Source organism: Vulpes lagopus, chromosome X (genome assembly GCF_018345385.1).
Source record: "Vulpes lagopus strain Blue_001 chromosome X, ASM1834538v1, whole genome shotgun sequence".
NCBI classification, from domain to species: domain Eukaryota; kingdom Metazoa; phylum Chordata; class Mammalia; order Carnivora; family Canidae; genus Vulpes; species Vulpes lagopus.
In genome coordinates this window covers 90,601,871-90,617,214 of record NC_054848.1, presented here as the reverse complement: position 1 = coordinate 90,617,214, position 15,344 = coordinate 90,601,871, and the positions used below count along the sequence as shown (strand labels likewise).

Here is a 15,344-nt window from a genome sequence, read left to right as displayed (position 1 = left end):
GAGGTTAAGGATCTTGGGTGTGTCATTCTCTATGCCCAGCCATAGTACAGGTAATTCTAGGTACTCTATTTTACATGAATGCTAACAAGAGTGAGGATGTAGTTCAGAAGAGATAAGTATATCACTATCATGAGAAAAGAAAAAAACAACACACACATCAGGAAAATAAATCAATGAATACACTGTATATACTGCCCCTCACTGTAGCTAGTGCTATGATAAAAGATAATATCAGATATCATACTCCAAAGGCATATGAAATCGAGGCCACTTCTAACCACCCCCTAACAAAATGACAGAAGTGAAAGAAACACTAATCTTTTCCTGAAAACAACAGATATAAATGATACTCAACTACTATAGGAAAAAACCTCAATACTCCAGGGGGTCACTACTTTTTGTATCAAAGAAATACTATGCTCCTCATTTTAAAAGCCTGTATTTTGGGCACCTGGGTGGCACAGTTGGTTGAGTGACTGACTCTTGGTTTTGGCTCAGGTTGTGGTCTCAGGGTCGTGAGACTGAGCCCCCAGTCAGGCTCTGTGCTTGGCATGGAGTCTGCTTGAATTTCTTTCTTCCTCTCCCTCTGCCCCTCCCCACACCACAGACTTGTGTACAATCTATCAAATAAATAAATCTTTAAAAAAAAAAAGGCCTGTATTCAAACAAGCTTAGGAATTACTTAGGTTTTTTGGGGGAGGGGGAAATGAGGTAAGGGTGGATGGATGTAGTTAAGAATATGGGGGTGCCTGGGTGACTCAGCCAGTTAAGTATCTGTCTTCAGCTCAGGTCATGGTCCCAGGGTCCTGGGATTGAGACCCGCATTGGGGTCCCTGCTCAGCAGAGAGACTGTTTCTCCCTCTCCCTCTTCCTGCCACTCCCCCTGCTGTGCTCTCTCGTGCTCTGTCAAATCAATCTTTTTAAAATTAATTCATTCATTCATGAGAGACAGTGAGAGGCAGAGACATAGGCAAAGGGAGAGGCAGGCTCCCTGTGGGGAGCCCGATATGGGACTTGATCCTGGGACCTGGGACCATGCCTTGAGTCAAAGGCAGATGCTCAACCACTGAGCTCAACTCACACACACTGAGTGTGTGTGTATATATGTATGTATGTATGTATGTATAAATAAGTAAATCTTTAAAAAAAATCTGTCAGTAGAGGGGCTTTTGGGTGGCTTAGTCAGTTGAGATTCCAATGCTTGATTTCATCTCAATCAGGTCATGATCTCAGGGTGATGGGATTGAGACCTGCATAGGGCTCCAAGCTCAGCACAGACCCTGCTTGGTATTCTCTCTCTCCCTCTGTTCCTCACCCCCCGTTGCAACTCACATGATCTCTCTAAAATAAATAATAAATTAAATCTTTTAGAAATACATTAAAAAATCGGTTAGTAGGACTGTTGAAATAAGTATAATACAAGATGGTATAAATAGTTCCTGTTTTTAATAGTAGTCAATGCCTGTAAGATTTATGGTGAATTAAACTAATAAAAGCAAAACCTTCTCTCTAAAGCAAAGTGGTTAAATTTTTTACCACTACATTAGTCAGTGAAGGCTTTATAGAGGAAGTGAGCCTTGAAGAAAGGGCAAACTTTGAATAGAAAGAAGGGAGGTTACAGGCATCCAGATAAGGAGGATAGGAACAAAGGCACAGAAACAGGAATTCAAAACCGATTCAGGCCCACCACCGTCAGGCATGTGGTTAGGTTCCAAGGGCACTAAAATCCATAGTACAGATTTTTGCCTTAAATCAGCCCAGAGTCTAGTCAGTGAGAAAAATTGCCAAAGAACACACAGTAGTGATATCAGTGTCAAAGTATCTGTAACGTTTTGTTGGAACACAAATGAGGAACAATTTTGCCTGCCTGACTCAGGGAAAATAATGAGAGAAGATAAGATATTTGAATTGAATCTTTTTTTTTCCTTTTTGAACTGAATCTTGAAGGATGAAGAGAGTTCTGCCCTATGAGAAAAGGGGACAGGGAGGGCACTGTGGGCAAAGCAAACAGCAGACAAAGGCAATGAAAGTGAAATAATGGTTAGGGTACAGACAGACCTAAGTCTAGTGTGGTGAGCAGGGTGCACAGGCACTAGGGAATTAGAACTGAGTTAAAAAGGTAAGATGAGGGGGATCCCTGGGTGCCTGCCTTCGGCCCAGGGCGTGATCCTGGAGTCCCGGAATCGAGTCCCGCGTCGGACTTCCTGTATGGAGCCTGCTTCTCCCTCTGCCTGTGTCTTTGCCTCTCTCTCTTTCTCTGTGTCTCTCATGAATAAATAAATCTTAAAAAAAGGTAAGATGACAGGGTCCCTGGGTGGCTCAGCTGGTTGGGCCTCTACCTTCATTTCAGACCATGATCCTGGGGTCCTGGGAAAGAGCCCCACATCAGGCTCCCTGCTCAGCGGGGAGTCTGCTTCTTCTTCTGCCCCTCCTCCAGCTCATGCTTGCACTCTCTAATAGAGAAAGTCTTTTTAAAAATTTGCATTCACTATCATAAAATACACACACACACACACACACACACACACACACACACACACAAAGGTAAAATGAGGCAATATCAGGAAGGGCCTTATTCTGTAGGCGACAAGAAGCCATCAAAAATTTTTAAACCACAAAATGGCATCAGATCTGGATTTTGGGAAAAAAGCTAATGGTAGTATAGAAAATGAATTGGGTAGAGACCAGAGACAGAAAAAGCAATTAGGAGGCTATAGCAAACATCTCAATCAACATTGAGGGCTGAGATATGTGAGTGACAATGGAGAATGAGGGGACAGATTCCATGGGGATTTGTAGGCAGAGTAGATAGAAACGTATAACTAATTTGATATGTGGGTAAGGAAAAAAGTAAGGAGTATTTTCTGATGGAGTTAAAAAAGTAAGGAAAAAAAGGTAATGGAGTATTTTCTGATGGAGTTAGAAACGTAACTTACGGATAATGATGCCATTAAAGAAGGCTCAAAAGAGAGAAGCAGGGCTGTGGGTAGGTAATATAAATATTTACATGAGTGACCATTAATATCTAAGCCAGTTACTGAAGCCAGCCAGCTGGGGATAATCCTAGGCTACTCACCAACAACCCCAGCTAGTCCATCACCAAGTGCCAGAGATCCTACATCTTCTACATCTCTCAAATTAGCTCATCGTTATAGTTTCTAGACCCACTGTTTCATAAAGTATTTGCTTCTCTCCTGGGTTAATAACCTTTTAAATGGTATCTCTCTCTGTAGCCTGGACCCCATCTAATTGATGCTTTACAGGGTTTACCAGAATGCTCTTCCTGAAACAAAAATCTGAACGTTTTAACTAAGCTCCTGACTGAAACCTCTCAGGACCTCTCCCCTCCTCCCTCCGACCCGTAGCTTGCAGGACGACCCATAGCTTGCAGGACAAAGTCCAAATATCTTGGTTTAACACAAAGGGCCATTTAAAATCCTAATCCTGCCTTCCTCTCCTCCAACTCTCACACATGCCTGCTCTACTCTAGCAACACGGGACTTCGGGTAGCACCATTAACATGCCATCCTGTTTCAGCCTCCAGGCTTTTCCACTGGCTGTTCACTGTGATGCTTTACTTTCTTCCTTCTCTCACACACTTAACTCCTGGCTCACAAACAAAGCCTCCAGGAAGATTTTCCCTCATGCTCTGATTTGTAAAGATAACTCCTATACTTGGGTAGTACCTTCTATAGAATATTACCATCTAATACTAGAATTGTGAATGTATCTATTTCATGAGTCAGCATAGTCTCTGAGGGCAAAGACTATGTCTCATTTGACTGCAGAATCTAGCAGTATCTGGCACACGTAACAAGCACTCAAAAAATATTTGTTGAGGGAATTCAATTTTAGACCTATTAATTGATGTGCTTGGTGAATACACTGACAGATTCTATAAATACTGCTATGTGAAAAGGGTAGCATGCCCAATAATATCTTGTTTAAAACCCATAAAGCTATTCAAAGGAAACAAGAATTATGAAGGTAGAGCCAATTCACTTGAGGCAACAAATGAATATGTCAAATAAGGATGGGCAAGGATACAACCCTGAAAAACAGCACCATTTAAGTGGAAGAAAGAGACAGCAAGGGTGTAGGAAGAGAACAAGGAATAACAGAACCATAGAAAGCTGAGAGGAATATGTCAAATACTATAGAGACAATGAAATTTCAGGAAAATACTGTTGAGCAGGTGAACATTTTAGGTTCTTTGCTTACATCACCCTTGTCTAGATCAATACACAAGGAGCATAGGGAACAGCTTAGAAAAATATTCTCCATTTTGCTTTTTAGGTTTAACATTGGTTATTTTTAACCTTCCATCTATCAGATCAAATGAAAATCATTAAGATATTTTAAACTACCTTAAACTGTCATAAAATATTTATTAAACCAATAAGATAGAAAAATTAAAATATTTCAATATCTTTTTTCTTTTCTTAATCACCCCTTATTCAGTATCCAATGTTTTTTTAAATTGTAACATGGATTTGAGGGGAGGGGATTTTGTTTAATTCAAATTTGCATTCCAGTTTAGTAGCTGGAATAGTATCATCCACTGTATGACAGCTTTTAAATACCACAATTTTTCATTTACCAATTCTAAAAGAACAAACTCTTGTTTCTAATGTATCTTAATTTACTGCTTTCATGTAACTATAATTGCTGCTAGACAATAAGGTACTTCATGGTAAACAAATCAAATTATAGCACTTAACAATAGTAATCAGAAAATACTGAACATACCCCTGTATCTGTATCAGACTTTGATGAATTCAGACTTTCCTGAGAAGGGGATGGGGACACACGTCCTAAAAACAATATAATAATTATAAAAACGTATGTAAACACACTTACACAAAACATCAATCAGAAATAATGATACAGCAACACCTAATTAATAGTCATATAATGTAACATTCTGAAAAAACACATTTTCTAAATAAGTGAAGCATTAATTCTTTGGCCATCAAAATATTGGTTATCATTTTTATCATAACATCTTTATAACCATATCACCAATGTAATACAATATTTTAAAATCCTCATTATTCATAGTGAATACAAACAAGATGAACAATAAAGGGGCACAAAGGGCCTGGGGTGGTGTAAGTCTCAATGTCTTTCTGCTCCAGGCAGGGCAATAAAAGAAATGTAAACATAGTTTAACTTTTTGCGAACCCATTATCATCTTAAATTATGTATAACACAATGCAAGATATACCCACAGGACCACTAAAGTATATGAGGCCTCATTTGCCAGTTTAGTGGTTCTTCCTAGATTTCTATACTCCTCAAATTGGTGCTTCAAATATACTCTATACTCCAGCCCATGGCCACTTATTCTTTCTCCCATCCCTTAACTTCTTGGTTTCAGCCCTGGTTGACTGGAGTGAGGATGGGAGTGAAAGGAATAGGTTTGTGAACAAAATTTATTGAAGTTAAACAATTATAAGAAAAGGAACCCATAAACATAAAACTCTCATTTCCATCAGTTCTAACTCTCCTGGTAAGTTATCAACATACAGAACTAGTTTACATAGCTGTAATCACGTGTACATGTATCACATTCTGAGGTTTCCCTCTGCCATTTAACCTTTTTTTCATATACCTCTAATGTAGTGACAAATCACATTTCCTTTTCATAGATGGGTCTCCTTTAGCTTTCTTTACTTATTAGATGGATATTATTATTTTCATTCTTTTTCTAGATTAATTAGGTTATTTCATTTTAAGCCAGGGGAGAACTAAAGGTTGTCAGGGGAAACCAAGTAACTTTGTTCTCAACAGCTGATGCAATAAACTCTGCACTACACTTCAAAAGGGATAAAGTCAAAAGCTTTATGGTAGTATTTTCCATGGGATTTATATGCTTTTTTTTGGTGTTGACTTCTGTCCTACTTTTAGGTTTGTGACCATTATGAAAAGTAGTGGTTATTGCAAATGGTTGCCAGAGAAAGACATTATTATACCTAAAATGTAAAAATAACAGATGTCTCTAGAGTTTTAAAGCCCACAGGTGAATGAAAAATACCTTCGGTATTGTATTTCATTCTCATATTGTTGAAATAGTCAAAAGCATTTTTTAGAGCCCATATTCTCACTACGTTATCTTGTCCAGCTGAGGCAAGTAATCGGCCACAGTGAGAAAATTTCATGGTCCACACAGCTCCCTATGAAAACAAAGAAAGGTTCAAAGTTATTACAAAGGGTGACGGGCACTGAGGGGGGCATCTGATGGAATGAGCACTGGATGCTATACTATATGTTGGCAAATCGAACTCCAATTAAAAAAAAGTTATTAAAAAGTTTAAACTTTTTTTTCAAAGACTTTATTTATTCATGAGAGACACACAGAGAGAGGCAGAGACATAGGCAGAGGGAGAAGCAGGTTCCCCACAGGGAGCCTGATGTGGGGACTCAGTCCCAGGACCTCTGGATCAAGCCCTGAGCCAAAGGCAGAGGCTCAACCACTGAGCCACCCAGGTGCCCCTAAACCTTTTTTTAAAAAGATTTTATTAAGTCATCACTACACTCAATATGAGGCTTGAATTTATAAGCCTGAGATCAAAAGTTGCATGTTCTACCGACTAAGCCAGCCAGGCACCCCTAAGAGTCGAAACATTATTTTAAAGCCAAAGTAAATAATTATTCCAAATTATACATCCTAAGATAATGCTCACATTCTGATATGACCTGAGGCCAACAGTTCAATGATGCAACAGCACAAAGAGGAACTTTTAGGAGAAAGGCAGGATAAGAAAGCAGCATTTTACCATAATCTAAATTAACAAGGTCAAAGCACAAGCCTTGTCTACAAATGAAAGGAAATGGAGTTCCGAGGTGGCCAGAAATCATGTAAAAACACAAATAAAATCTCAGTCTCCTAGCTGAACATAAGGGGGAGTGGCATCAGAGGAGACAGAGCCCTCAGGATACCACTGATACTCTTGATCAGGGCTGAGGGAAATAGAAGTTCACATTAGCAGTGACTTTCATTGCATTGGGCATTTATAAAGTGTTGGAATGGTGTGGTCTCATCCTGGTTTTTTTTCTCCCTAGAAACAATGTTTCACAGTATATGGTTAGAATTCCCAGATACTGGGCACCTGGGTGGCTCAGTCAAACACCTGCCTTCAGCTCAGATCGTGATCCTCGGGTCCTAGGATGAGCCCCAGGTCAGGCTCCTGCTCAGCAGAGAGTCTGCTTGTCCTTCTCCTTCTGCCCCTCCCCCCTACTCATGCTTGCTCTCTCTCAAATAAATAAAATATTAAAAAAAAAGAATTCCCAGATACTGCTAACACAGGGAAGTATGTATGTGTTGGGGGGTGGGGGTGGGGTGATTAAAGAACGTGAACCCTTAAATTGGAAAAACCAAATGCTATTACAACAAACACTGTTAAAACTACTATTTTATTATAACACATATCTATGCAGATCAAAAAGATTATCCAAGTTATGGGGTGCCTACTTATTTGGGAGACCATGCAACTCTTGGTCTCCAGGTCATGAGTTTGAGCCCTATGTTGGGTGTAGAGATTACCTAAAAATAAATAAACTTAAAAAAAGATTATCCAAGTTAGAGGCAACAGCTCATTTACTGAAATAACATTCATTTCCACAAAATTCCAGTATATTAAGATACCTAAAAATAAATAAACTTAAAAAAAGATTATCCAAGTTAGAGGCAACAGCTCATTTACTGAAATAACATTCATTTCCACAAAATTCCAGTATATTAAGAAATTTGTTATTGGGAGCCTACTAAAATGAGACTTTACTTAAAACTGGAAATAATGAAAGTGAATCAAAACAGTACAAGGAAATTCCTCAAGGAAGTTATCAGAATCAAATATTTTATGTGGAGATCATAAGCACCAAAGTCTAAATTCTAATCTGGCTGCCATCTAATATGTTTACAGTTGTTTCCTTCTAGTTAAGCCAAATTTTGGATTTAAAATCTAAATAAATAAAATATTTTTAAAAATAAATAAAATAAAATAAAATCTAAATAGATACAGATTCCTGATCAAAAACTCATAGCATCATCTGTCCAATCTAGGAGTTTATTACCACCTTCCCTGTGTTCCTAGCATTTTCAAGGGGTAACCTACAATATCACTTGTGCACTTTATTACTACTGTGGTACATTTTAACTCTGGTAGAAAACATGTACCTGTCTTCCCTGGTTTTAGCTGCCATCTGACAAAATACACTGACCTACTGCAATATTTGTGTTAATTATTTAAAATACACTCAGGGAGGGGCACCTGGATGGCTCAGTTGGTTAAGCATAAAACTCTTTATTTTGGCTCAGGTCATGACACTGGATAGTGAGATCAAGCCCCACATCGAGCTCAGTACTCAGCAGAGTCTGCTTCTCCTTTTATTCTGCTCCTTCCGCTGCTTGCTCTTTCTCAATAAATAAATAAATAAATAAATAAATAAATAAATAAATAAAATAAAATAAAATAAAATAAAATAAAATAAAATAAAATATCTTAAAAATATGCCCAGGAAGCGTTTTAAATGTCTTCTAAAGACACAGACCACCCTGTAAATTTAACTGCTTTAAAGTTTGGTACCTTTACACAGCTTTCTTAATGATACAGGCCTAGAGTTTACTTATTCAATAACTTTCACTTCTTGAGGGATGCCTGGGTGGCTCAGTCAGTTAGGAGTCTTAGGTTCAAGTCATGATCCCAGGGTTCTGGGATTAAGCCCCATGTCAGGCTCCTGGCTCAGCAGGGAGTCTGCTTGTTTGTCTGTCTCTCTCTCTCTCTGCTCCCCTTCCTGTGATCAGGCTTTTTCTCTCTCAAATAAATAAAATTTACAAAAATTCAAAAACTTTCACTTCTTGATATTTGCAAATGAAGTATCTGATAAAGGGATAGTATCCAAAATATATAAAGAACTTATCAAACTCAACACCCAAAAAAAGCAAATAACACAGTTAAGAAATGGGCAAAAGACATGAATAGACATTTTTACAAAGATATCCAGGTGGATAACAGACTCATGATAAGATGCTCAATATCACTCATTATCAGGGAAATACAAATCAAAACCATGATGACATACCACCTCACAATTGTCAGAATGGCTAAAATTAACAACACAAGAAACAACAGGTGTTGGCAAGGATGCAGAGAAAGGGAACCCTCTTGCACTGCTGGTGGGAATGTAAACTGGTGAAGCCACTCTGGAGAATGGTTTCTCAAAAACCTAAAAATAGAACTACCCTATGATCCAGCAATTCCATTACTAAGTATTTACCCAAAGGATCCAAAAATTGAGATTCAAAGGGGTACATGAACCCTGATGTTTATAGCATTATCAATAATAGCCAAACTACAGAGAGATCCCAAATGTTCACTGACTGCTGAATGATGAATAAAGAAGATGTGGTATAGGGCAGCCCAGGTGGTTCAGTGGTTTAGCGCCACCTTCAGACCCGGGATCAGGTCCCACGTTGGGCTCCCTGCGAGGAGCCTGCTTCTCCCTCTGCCTGTGTCTCTGCCTCTCTCTCTCTCTGTGTGTCTCTCATGAATAAATAAATAAAATCTTTTAAAAAAAGATGTGATATATATATACATATATATATATATACACATACACACACACACACACACACACACACACACACACACACACAAATGGGATACTACCCAGTGATCAAAAAGCATGAAATCTTGCCATTTGCAATGACGTGGATAGAGCTAGAATGTATAATGCTAAGGAAAATTAAGCCAATTTGAGAAAGACAAATACCAATATGATTTCACTCATACATGGAATTTAAAAACCAAAACAGGGCAGCCCTGGTGGCTCAGCGGTTTAGCGCCGCCTTCAGGCCAGGGTGTGATCCTGGAGACCCCGGATCAAGTCCCATGTCAGGCTCAGGCTCCCTGCATGGAGCCTGCTTCTCCCTCTGCCTGTGTCCCTACCTCTCTCTCTGTGTGTGTCTCTCATGAATAAATAAATTTAAAAAACTAAAAACTAAAAAATAAAAAAATAAAAATAAAAACCAAAACAGATGAACATATGGGAAGTGGGGGGGAAAAAGGAGAGGGAAACAAAGCATAAGAGATTTTTTTTAAGGATTTATCCATTCATTTGAGAGAGAGAGAGAGAGAGAGAGAACACACATGAATGGAGGAAGGGGCTGAGGGAGAGAAAAATACAATCTCAAGCAGAGTCCCTGCTGAGTGCAAAGCCCAAACACAATCCCAAAACCCCTGAGATCATGACCTGAGTTGAAATCAAGAGTCAGATGCTCAACTGACTGAGCCACCCAGGTATCCCAAACCATAGGACTTTGAATAGAGAACAGATTGAAGGTTGATGGAGGGAGGTGGGTGGGGGATAGGCTAGATGGGTAATGAGTAATAAGAAGGCACTTGCTGTCATGAGCACTGGGTGTTGTACGTAAGTGATGAATCACTTAACTCTTATTCCTGAAACCAATATTGTACTGTATGTTAATGAACTAAAATTAAAAACAAAACAAAACAAAAAACCTTTCAGTTCTTGAATAATCCAGAAATAGACTGCATTACCTAGGCATTAAATCATTATTAATATTAATTTACTCTTCTTGAGTCAGGTTAGCAAAATTATATACCTAAGAGATTGGCTTTATAGAAGCCAATATACTTCTCTCAATGAAAACAGTCAATCCTGAAAAAAATAAAGGTTGCTTACCATATGCTCACCACTAAGATCTTGTACCACTTTGATCTGATCAAAATCATAAGGTCCTTTGAAACCATGTGCTGCTTTGAATTTGACTGGTCTTGTATATGGCATTCCTTCATCATCACTTGATGAAGGATCATCTTGATCAGTATGAAACACTGAAGAGAAAAGCAATATAGAAATCATCACTAGCTAATGTAGACGTAGCTATCATATGTTCATATCTACTCTTCACCAAGAAAATTCATTAAATGGAAAAGCAGTATCTATTACACCAAATAGCATATTGGTTAAGAACATGGGATCTGGTGCCAGACTGTCTGGGTCCAAATCCAGCTCTGCCATTTATTTGTCTATGTGACCATAGCCAAAGCACTGGACCTTTTTGTGCCTTGGTTTTCTCATCTATAAAATGAAGATAATAACAGTACTTACCTCATAAGGTTTTTATGAAGGTTAAATGAGTAAATACAGGTCCAAGTGCTTAGAACAGTGTCTGGCACAAAATAACTACTGTATTAGTGCTTATTAAAAAAATAAATGAATATAATTCCCACAAAGGCATAGGAAGTTAAGCTCTGAACAAATTTAGAATATATTCCTAATTTTGAAAATATTCATAAAAATGAAACAGCCTTACAAAACTAGCTTACAAACTGATCAATGAATACTCATCGCTTTCAGGTTGTCATAGTTATAGAATATGTAAAAATTCATGTTTAAGATGAACAAATTTATTTTTCTTCCTCTCATAAAATTAAGTGATACCTACAGTACCATGATATATTGAAGTGCTAAGATGTTTGCTAAAAGGTTTCTTACTTTCAATAAAACAGAATGCTTCTTATAAATTATAAGGTATTTGAATGATTACAAATCAATTAAATATTCATTTGTGATGTTCTGTTTCACTTACCTTCATCTCTAACACTTTTAACTTTATTCACAGCACGCTCACCATATTCCTCTGCAAGGTGCTTTGCTCTCTTTACTGATTTTCCTAAGAACTTCTTCAGTTGAGTCCTTAGCAAAAATGCAAAAAAACCCAAAATTATTTTTAAGATATTACCTATTTGAGACAGAGAGCGAGGACATGAGTAGGGGAGGGGCAGAGGAAGATGGAGAATCAGACTCCCCGCTTAGTCTGCTCAGTCCCTGTCCAGTCCCAGGACCCCAAGACTGACCTGAGCTGAAGTTAGACTCTTAACTGACTGAGCCATCCAGGTGCCCCCCCCAAACCAAAATTATTTATTAACTAACTATAAAAGCTCAACAACTAACAAATAATCTCATCAGCTGTGATTAGTGTATTATAATGGACAGTATCATATATTCTAGAGTATTTGTTTTCTTTCTTTGTTTTTGAGGGAGAGAGCAAGTGAGCGAGCTCAAGCAGGGGTAGGGGATGGGCACAGAGAGAGGGAGAGAGAATTCCAAGCAGGCTCCTTGCCCAATACAGAGCCCGACGAGGGGCTTCATCTCAAAACCCCGAGATCATGACCTGAACCGAAGGCAGATGCTTAACTGACTGAGCCACCCAGGTGCCCCTCAAGCATTGGTTTTCAATGGTGAATAATAAATTGGCAGGGATGGAGTGGGAGGGGAGTGTTTAAAGTGCATGAACCTGAGACCCACCTGCAGATCATATGATTTAGAGGGTCTGAGGTGGAGCTATTAATCTACAGTGAGAATGTCTTTGAGAAGACTACTTTAAAGAGCAATCCTTGGGACACCTGGGTGGCTCAGTTGGTTGAATGTCTGAATCTTGCTTTTGGCTCAGGTCATGATCTTGGGTCATGATACTGAGTCCCACACTGGGCTCTTGAGCTCATCAGGGTGTCTACCCCTCTCCCTATCCCCCACCCCCCGTTTGCACTCATGCTCTCTTTCTCTCTCCTCCTAAAATAAATAAAGAACTCTTATAAAAAAGTAATCCTTAAAAAAACATTTTGCCAATATAAAAACTATAGGGGTGCCTGGTTGGCTCAGTCAGAAGAACATGTGGACTCTTGATCTAGAGGTTCTGAGTTTGAGCCCCATATTGGGTATAGAGATTACTTAAAAATAAAATCTTAAAAAAAGCAGCAAACTATAAGGAGGGGGCGCCTGAATGACTCAGTCGTTTAAGAATCTGCCTTCAGCCCAGGTCATGATCCTAGAGTCCTGGGATGGAGCCCTGAATTGGGTTCCCTGCTCAGCAGGAGTCTCCTTTTCCCTCTTCCTCTGCCACACCCCTGCTCAGGTTCACTAAATCTCTTCCTCTCAAGTAAATAAAATCTTAAAAAAAGAAAGAAAGAAACTATAAAGGGATATTTACTTACAGAATAAAATGTTTGGTACCCTATGATGGCCTTTTGTCTCTTCTCTTTCAGTTTGGGTATTTGCATGCAATACGGTTAGGCTGAGCTTTCCCAGGAAGTATTCCCAAACACAATGTAATACAAGTATGTATTTCAACTGTCCATAAACAGGACTTATTTATTGCTTTTTAAGTAATCTGTCTCAGATTTCATATATTAAGATCATAAAAAATAAAGCATAGTACATAAATGATATTTAAAACCAAAACAAAATTTACAGGAGGCAATTTTTACCAATTCATGGAACTCATGATGTTAAAGGATAATATTTGAAAGAGTTGCTAAGCCATATATAGAAAGATGTTCACTGCCACATTATTTACAAAACATAAAAAGTAGGGAAAAAAGGCATAAAAAGTAGAGAAAAACTGAGTTTTCATCAACAGAGGAATGAATAAGTGCCGGTATATTCTTACAATGGAATGCAATAAAATAAATGAGGCAAACCTCAGTTCTTCAAATGTACCAAGCTCTTAGTCATCTTGGGGCCAATGCCATGTTATTTCTGCCTGGAACATTCCTCCCATGTTTAATTTCTACTCATCTTTTAGGTCTTGGTCCAAACAGTTACTTCTCAAAAAAAGCCCTCAAATCTATTTTTTTTTAATGATTTATTTGAGAGAGAGAAGGGAGGGCAGTGGTGGGGGGAGAGAAAGCACAAGAGCACAAGCAGGGAAAGCAGCAGAGGGAGAGGGAGAAAGAAGAAGAGTACCCCACACAGGGCTTGATCCCAGAACCTGGGATTATGACCTGAGTTGAAGGCAGATGCTTCACCAACTGAGCCAGCCAGGTTCCCCCCTCCTTGACTCTTTAGAGCAGATTTTCCTGTTTTCTACTCCCACAGTACCCCATACATTTCTTTTATTGCAATTACTACAAATGTAGTTAGATTTATGTTTCTCCTACTTAACTGGGAGCTCTAGGAAGGCAGGGACTACATTTGTCCTAACTATTGTATCTGCAGCACTGAATTCCCATATCTCTGGCTGATAGAAAGGCTACAATATATTTATTATTGGTACTGATATAAAGAGATGTTCATTACAAATCAGATTTTTTTTTTTACAAATCAGATATTTTTAAAAAGCCAGCTGATAGAGGCACCTGGCTAGCTCAGTCAGAACATGTGACTCTTGATCTCCATGTTGAACATGGAGCTTACTTTTGAAAAAAGGCAAATAAAGCAAGCCAATAAACTATAGGCACAGTATTAATCCTGCTTTTGTGAGGAAAAAAATTCTAGGCAGAATACACCTAATTATTAACATTGGTTATTTCTGGATGAGGAGACTTTAATTTTCCATATTTCTGTATTAGTTTTTTTGTTCTTGTTGTTAAAGGAATCTTTATACCTAAGATGGGGCTTAAACTCACAACCCTGAGATCAAGAGTTGCATGCTCCAACCAGTCCAGGCATCCTTGTATAAGTTTTGATAATAAAAAAACACAGATGATAAACCATTTTAAAAATTAATATAAGAGGTGCCTGGGTTGTTACGTGCATTGTGGGTAAATCTTTTCTGAGAGTTCTCAATGCTTTCTTTGATAAACTTCCCATACTAAGGAAAGATCAGTCTATAGTGAAGAATTTGCTTTGGGGCCTTAGACTCATCTGCCTTTGGCTCAGGTCATGATCCCAGGGTCCTGGGATAGGGCCCTGTGTGAGGCACTCTGCTCAGCATGGGGGTCTGCTTCTCCCTCTCCTTCTGCCACTCCCCCTGCTTGTGCTGTCTCTCTCAAATAAATAAAATCTTTAAAAAATCAGAAAACACATTAAGATAACATAAAATAAAGGTAAAATGTAATTTATGTAGACTGTAGGTGTCACTGAAATTGAGAAAAGGAAATTTACCATGAACTGGAGTAGTATGGAAAATTGTTTAGTTGGATTTGAAAGCAGCGTCAAGAATAATCATGTTCTACTAACATTTCTGGTCCCTACCATCAGAAAAATAATACAGGCATGATGCAAAATTTATTGATCATTTACTATTTGCCAAATGCTATAAAAATGACCACCAATACAGCCTCAAGCAACTCCTGTTCCTGGGAACAGGAAATGGTGGTGGTAGATGGACATATAAACTAGATAGAGCACAGACTTAAAATAGTATGGCAATTCTCTTATTTTTTACATAAAAGCTTGAAATAAAGAAAAGGAATGTACTGTAACTCACGTTTTCTGTTTTAACCTTCCACCATCAGTATCTGTTGTCTGAGATTGTAACTTTTCTTCATCATCTGACTGTGCTGCGTCATTACTACAAGAGGGGGAAGAAGTCA

At 38.5% G+C, this 15,344-nt stretch overlaps 1 protein-coding gene across 1 annotated transcript in view; it reads right to left on the bottom strand.

Moving 5' to 3' along the window:
- WDR44 (WD repeat domain 44) overlaps positions 1-15,344 on the bottom strand; it is an 83,132-nt gene that overhangs the window by 22,467 nt on the left and 45,321 nt on the right. The window contains exons 8-12 of the mRNA XM_041741701.1: positions 15,239-15,322; positions 11,618-11,724; positions 10,708-10,859; positions 6,038-6,176; positions 4,750-4,814 (exon numbers count right to left, since the gene is read on the bottom strand). Coding sequence (XP_041597635.1) covers positions 4,750-4,814; positions 6,038-6,176; positions 10,708-10,859; positions 11,618-11,724; positions 15,239-15,322 — 547 coding nt within the window. The remainder of the gene's footprint in view (positions 1-4,749; positions 4,815-6,037; positions 6,177-10,707; positions 10,860-11,617; positions 11,725-15,238; positions 15,323-15,344) is intronic.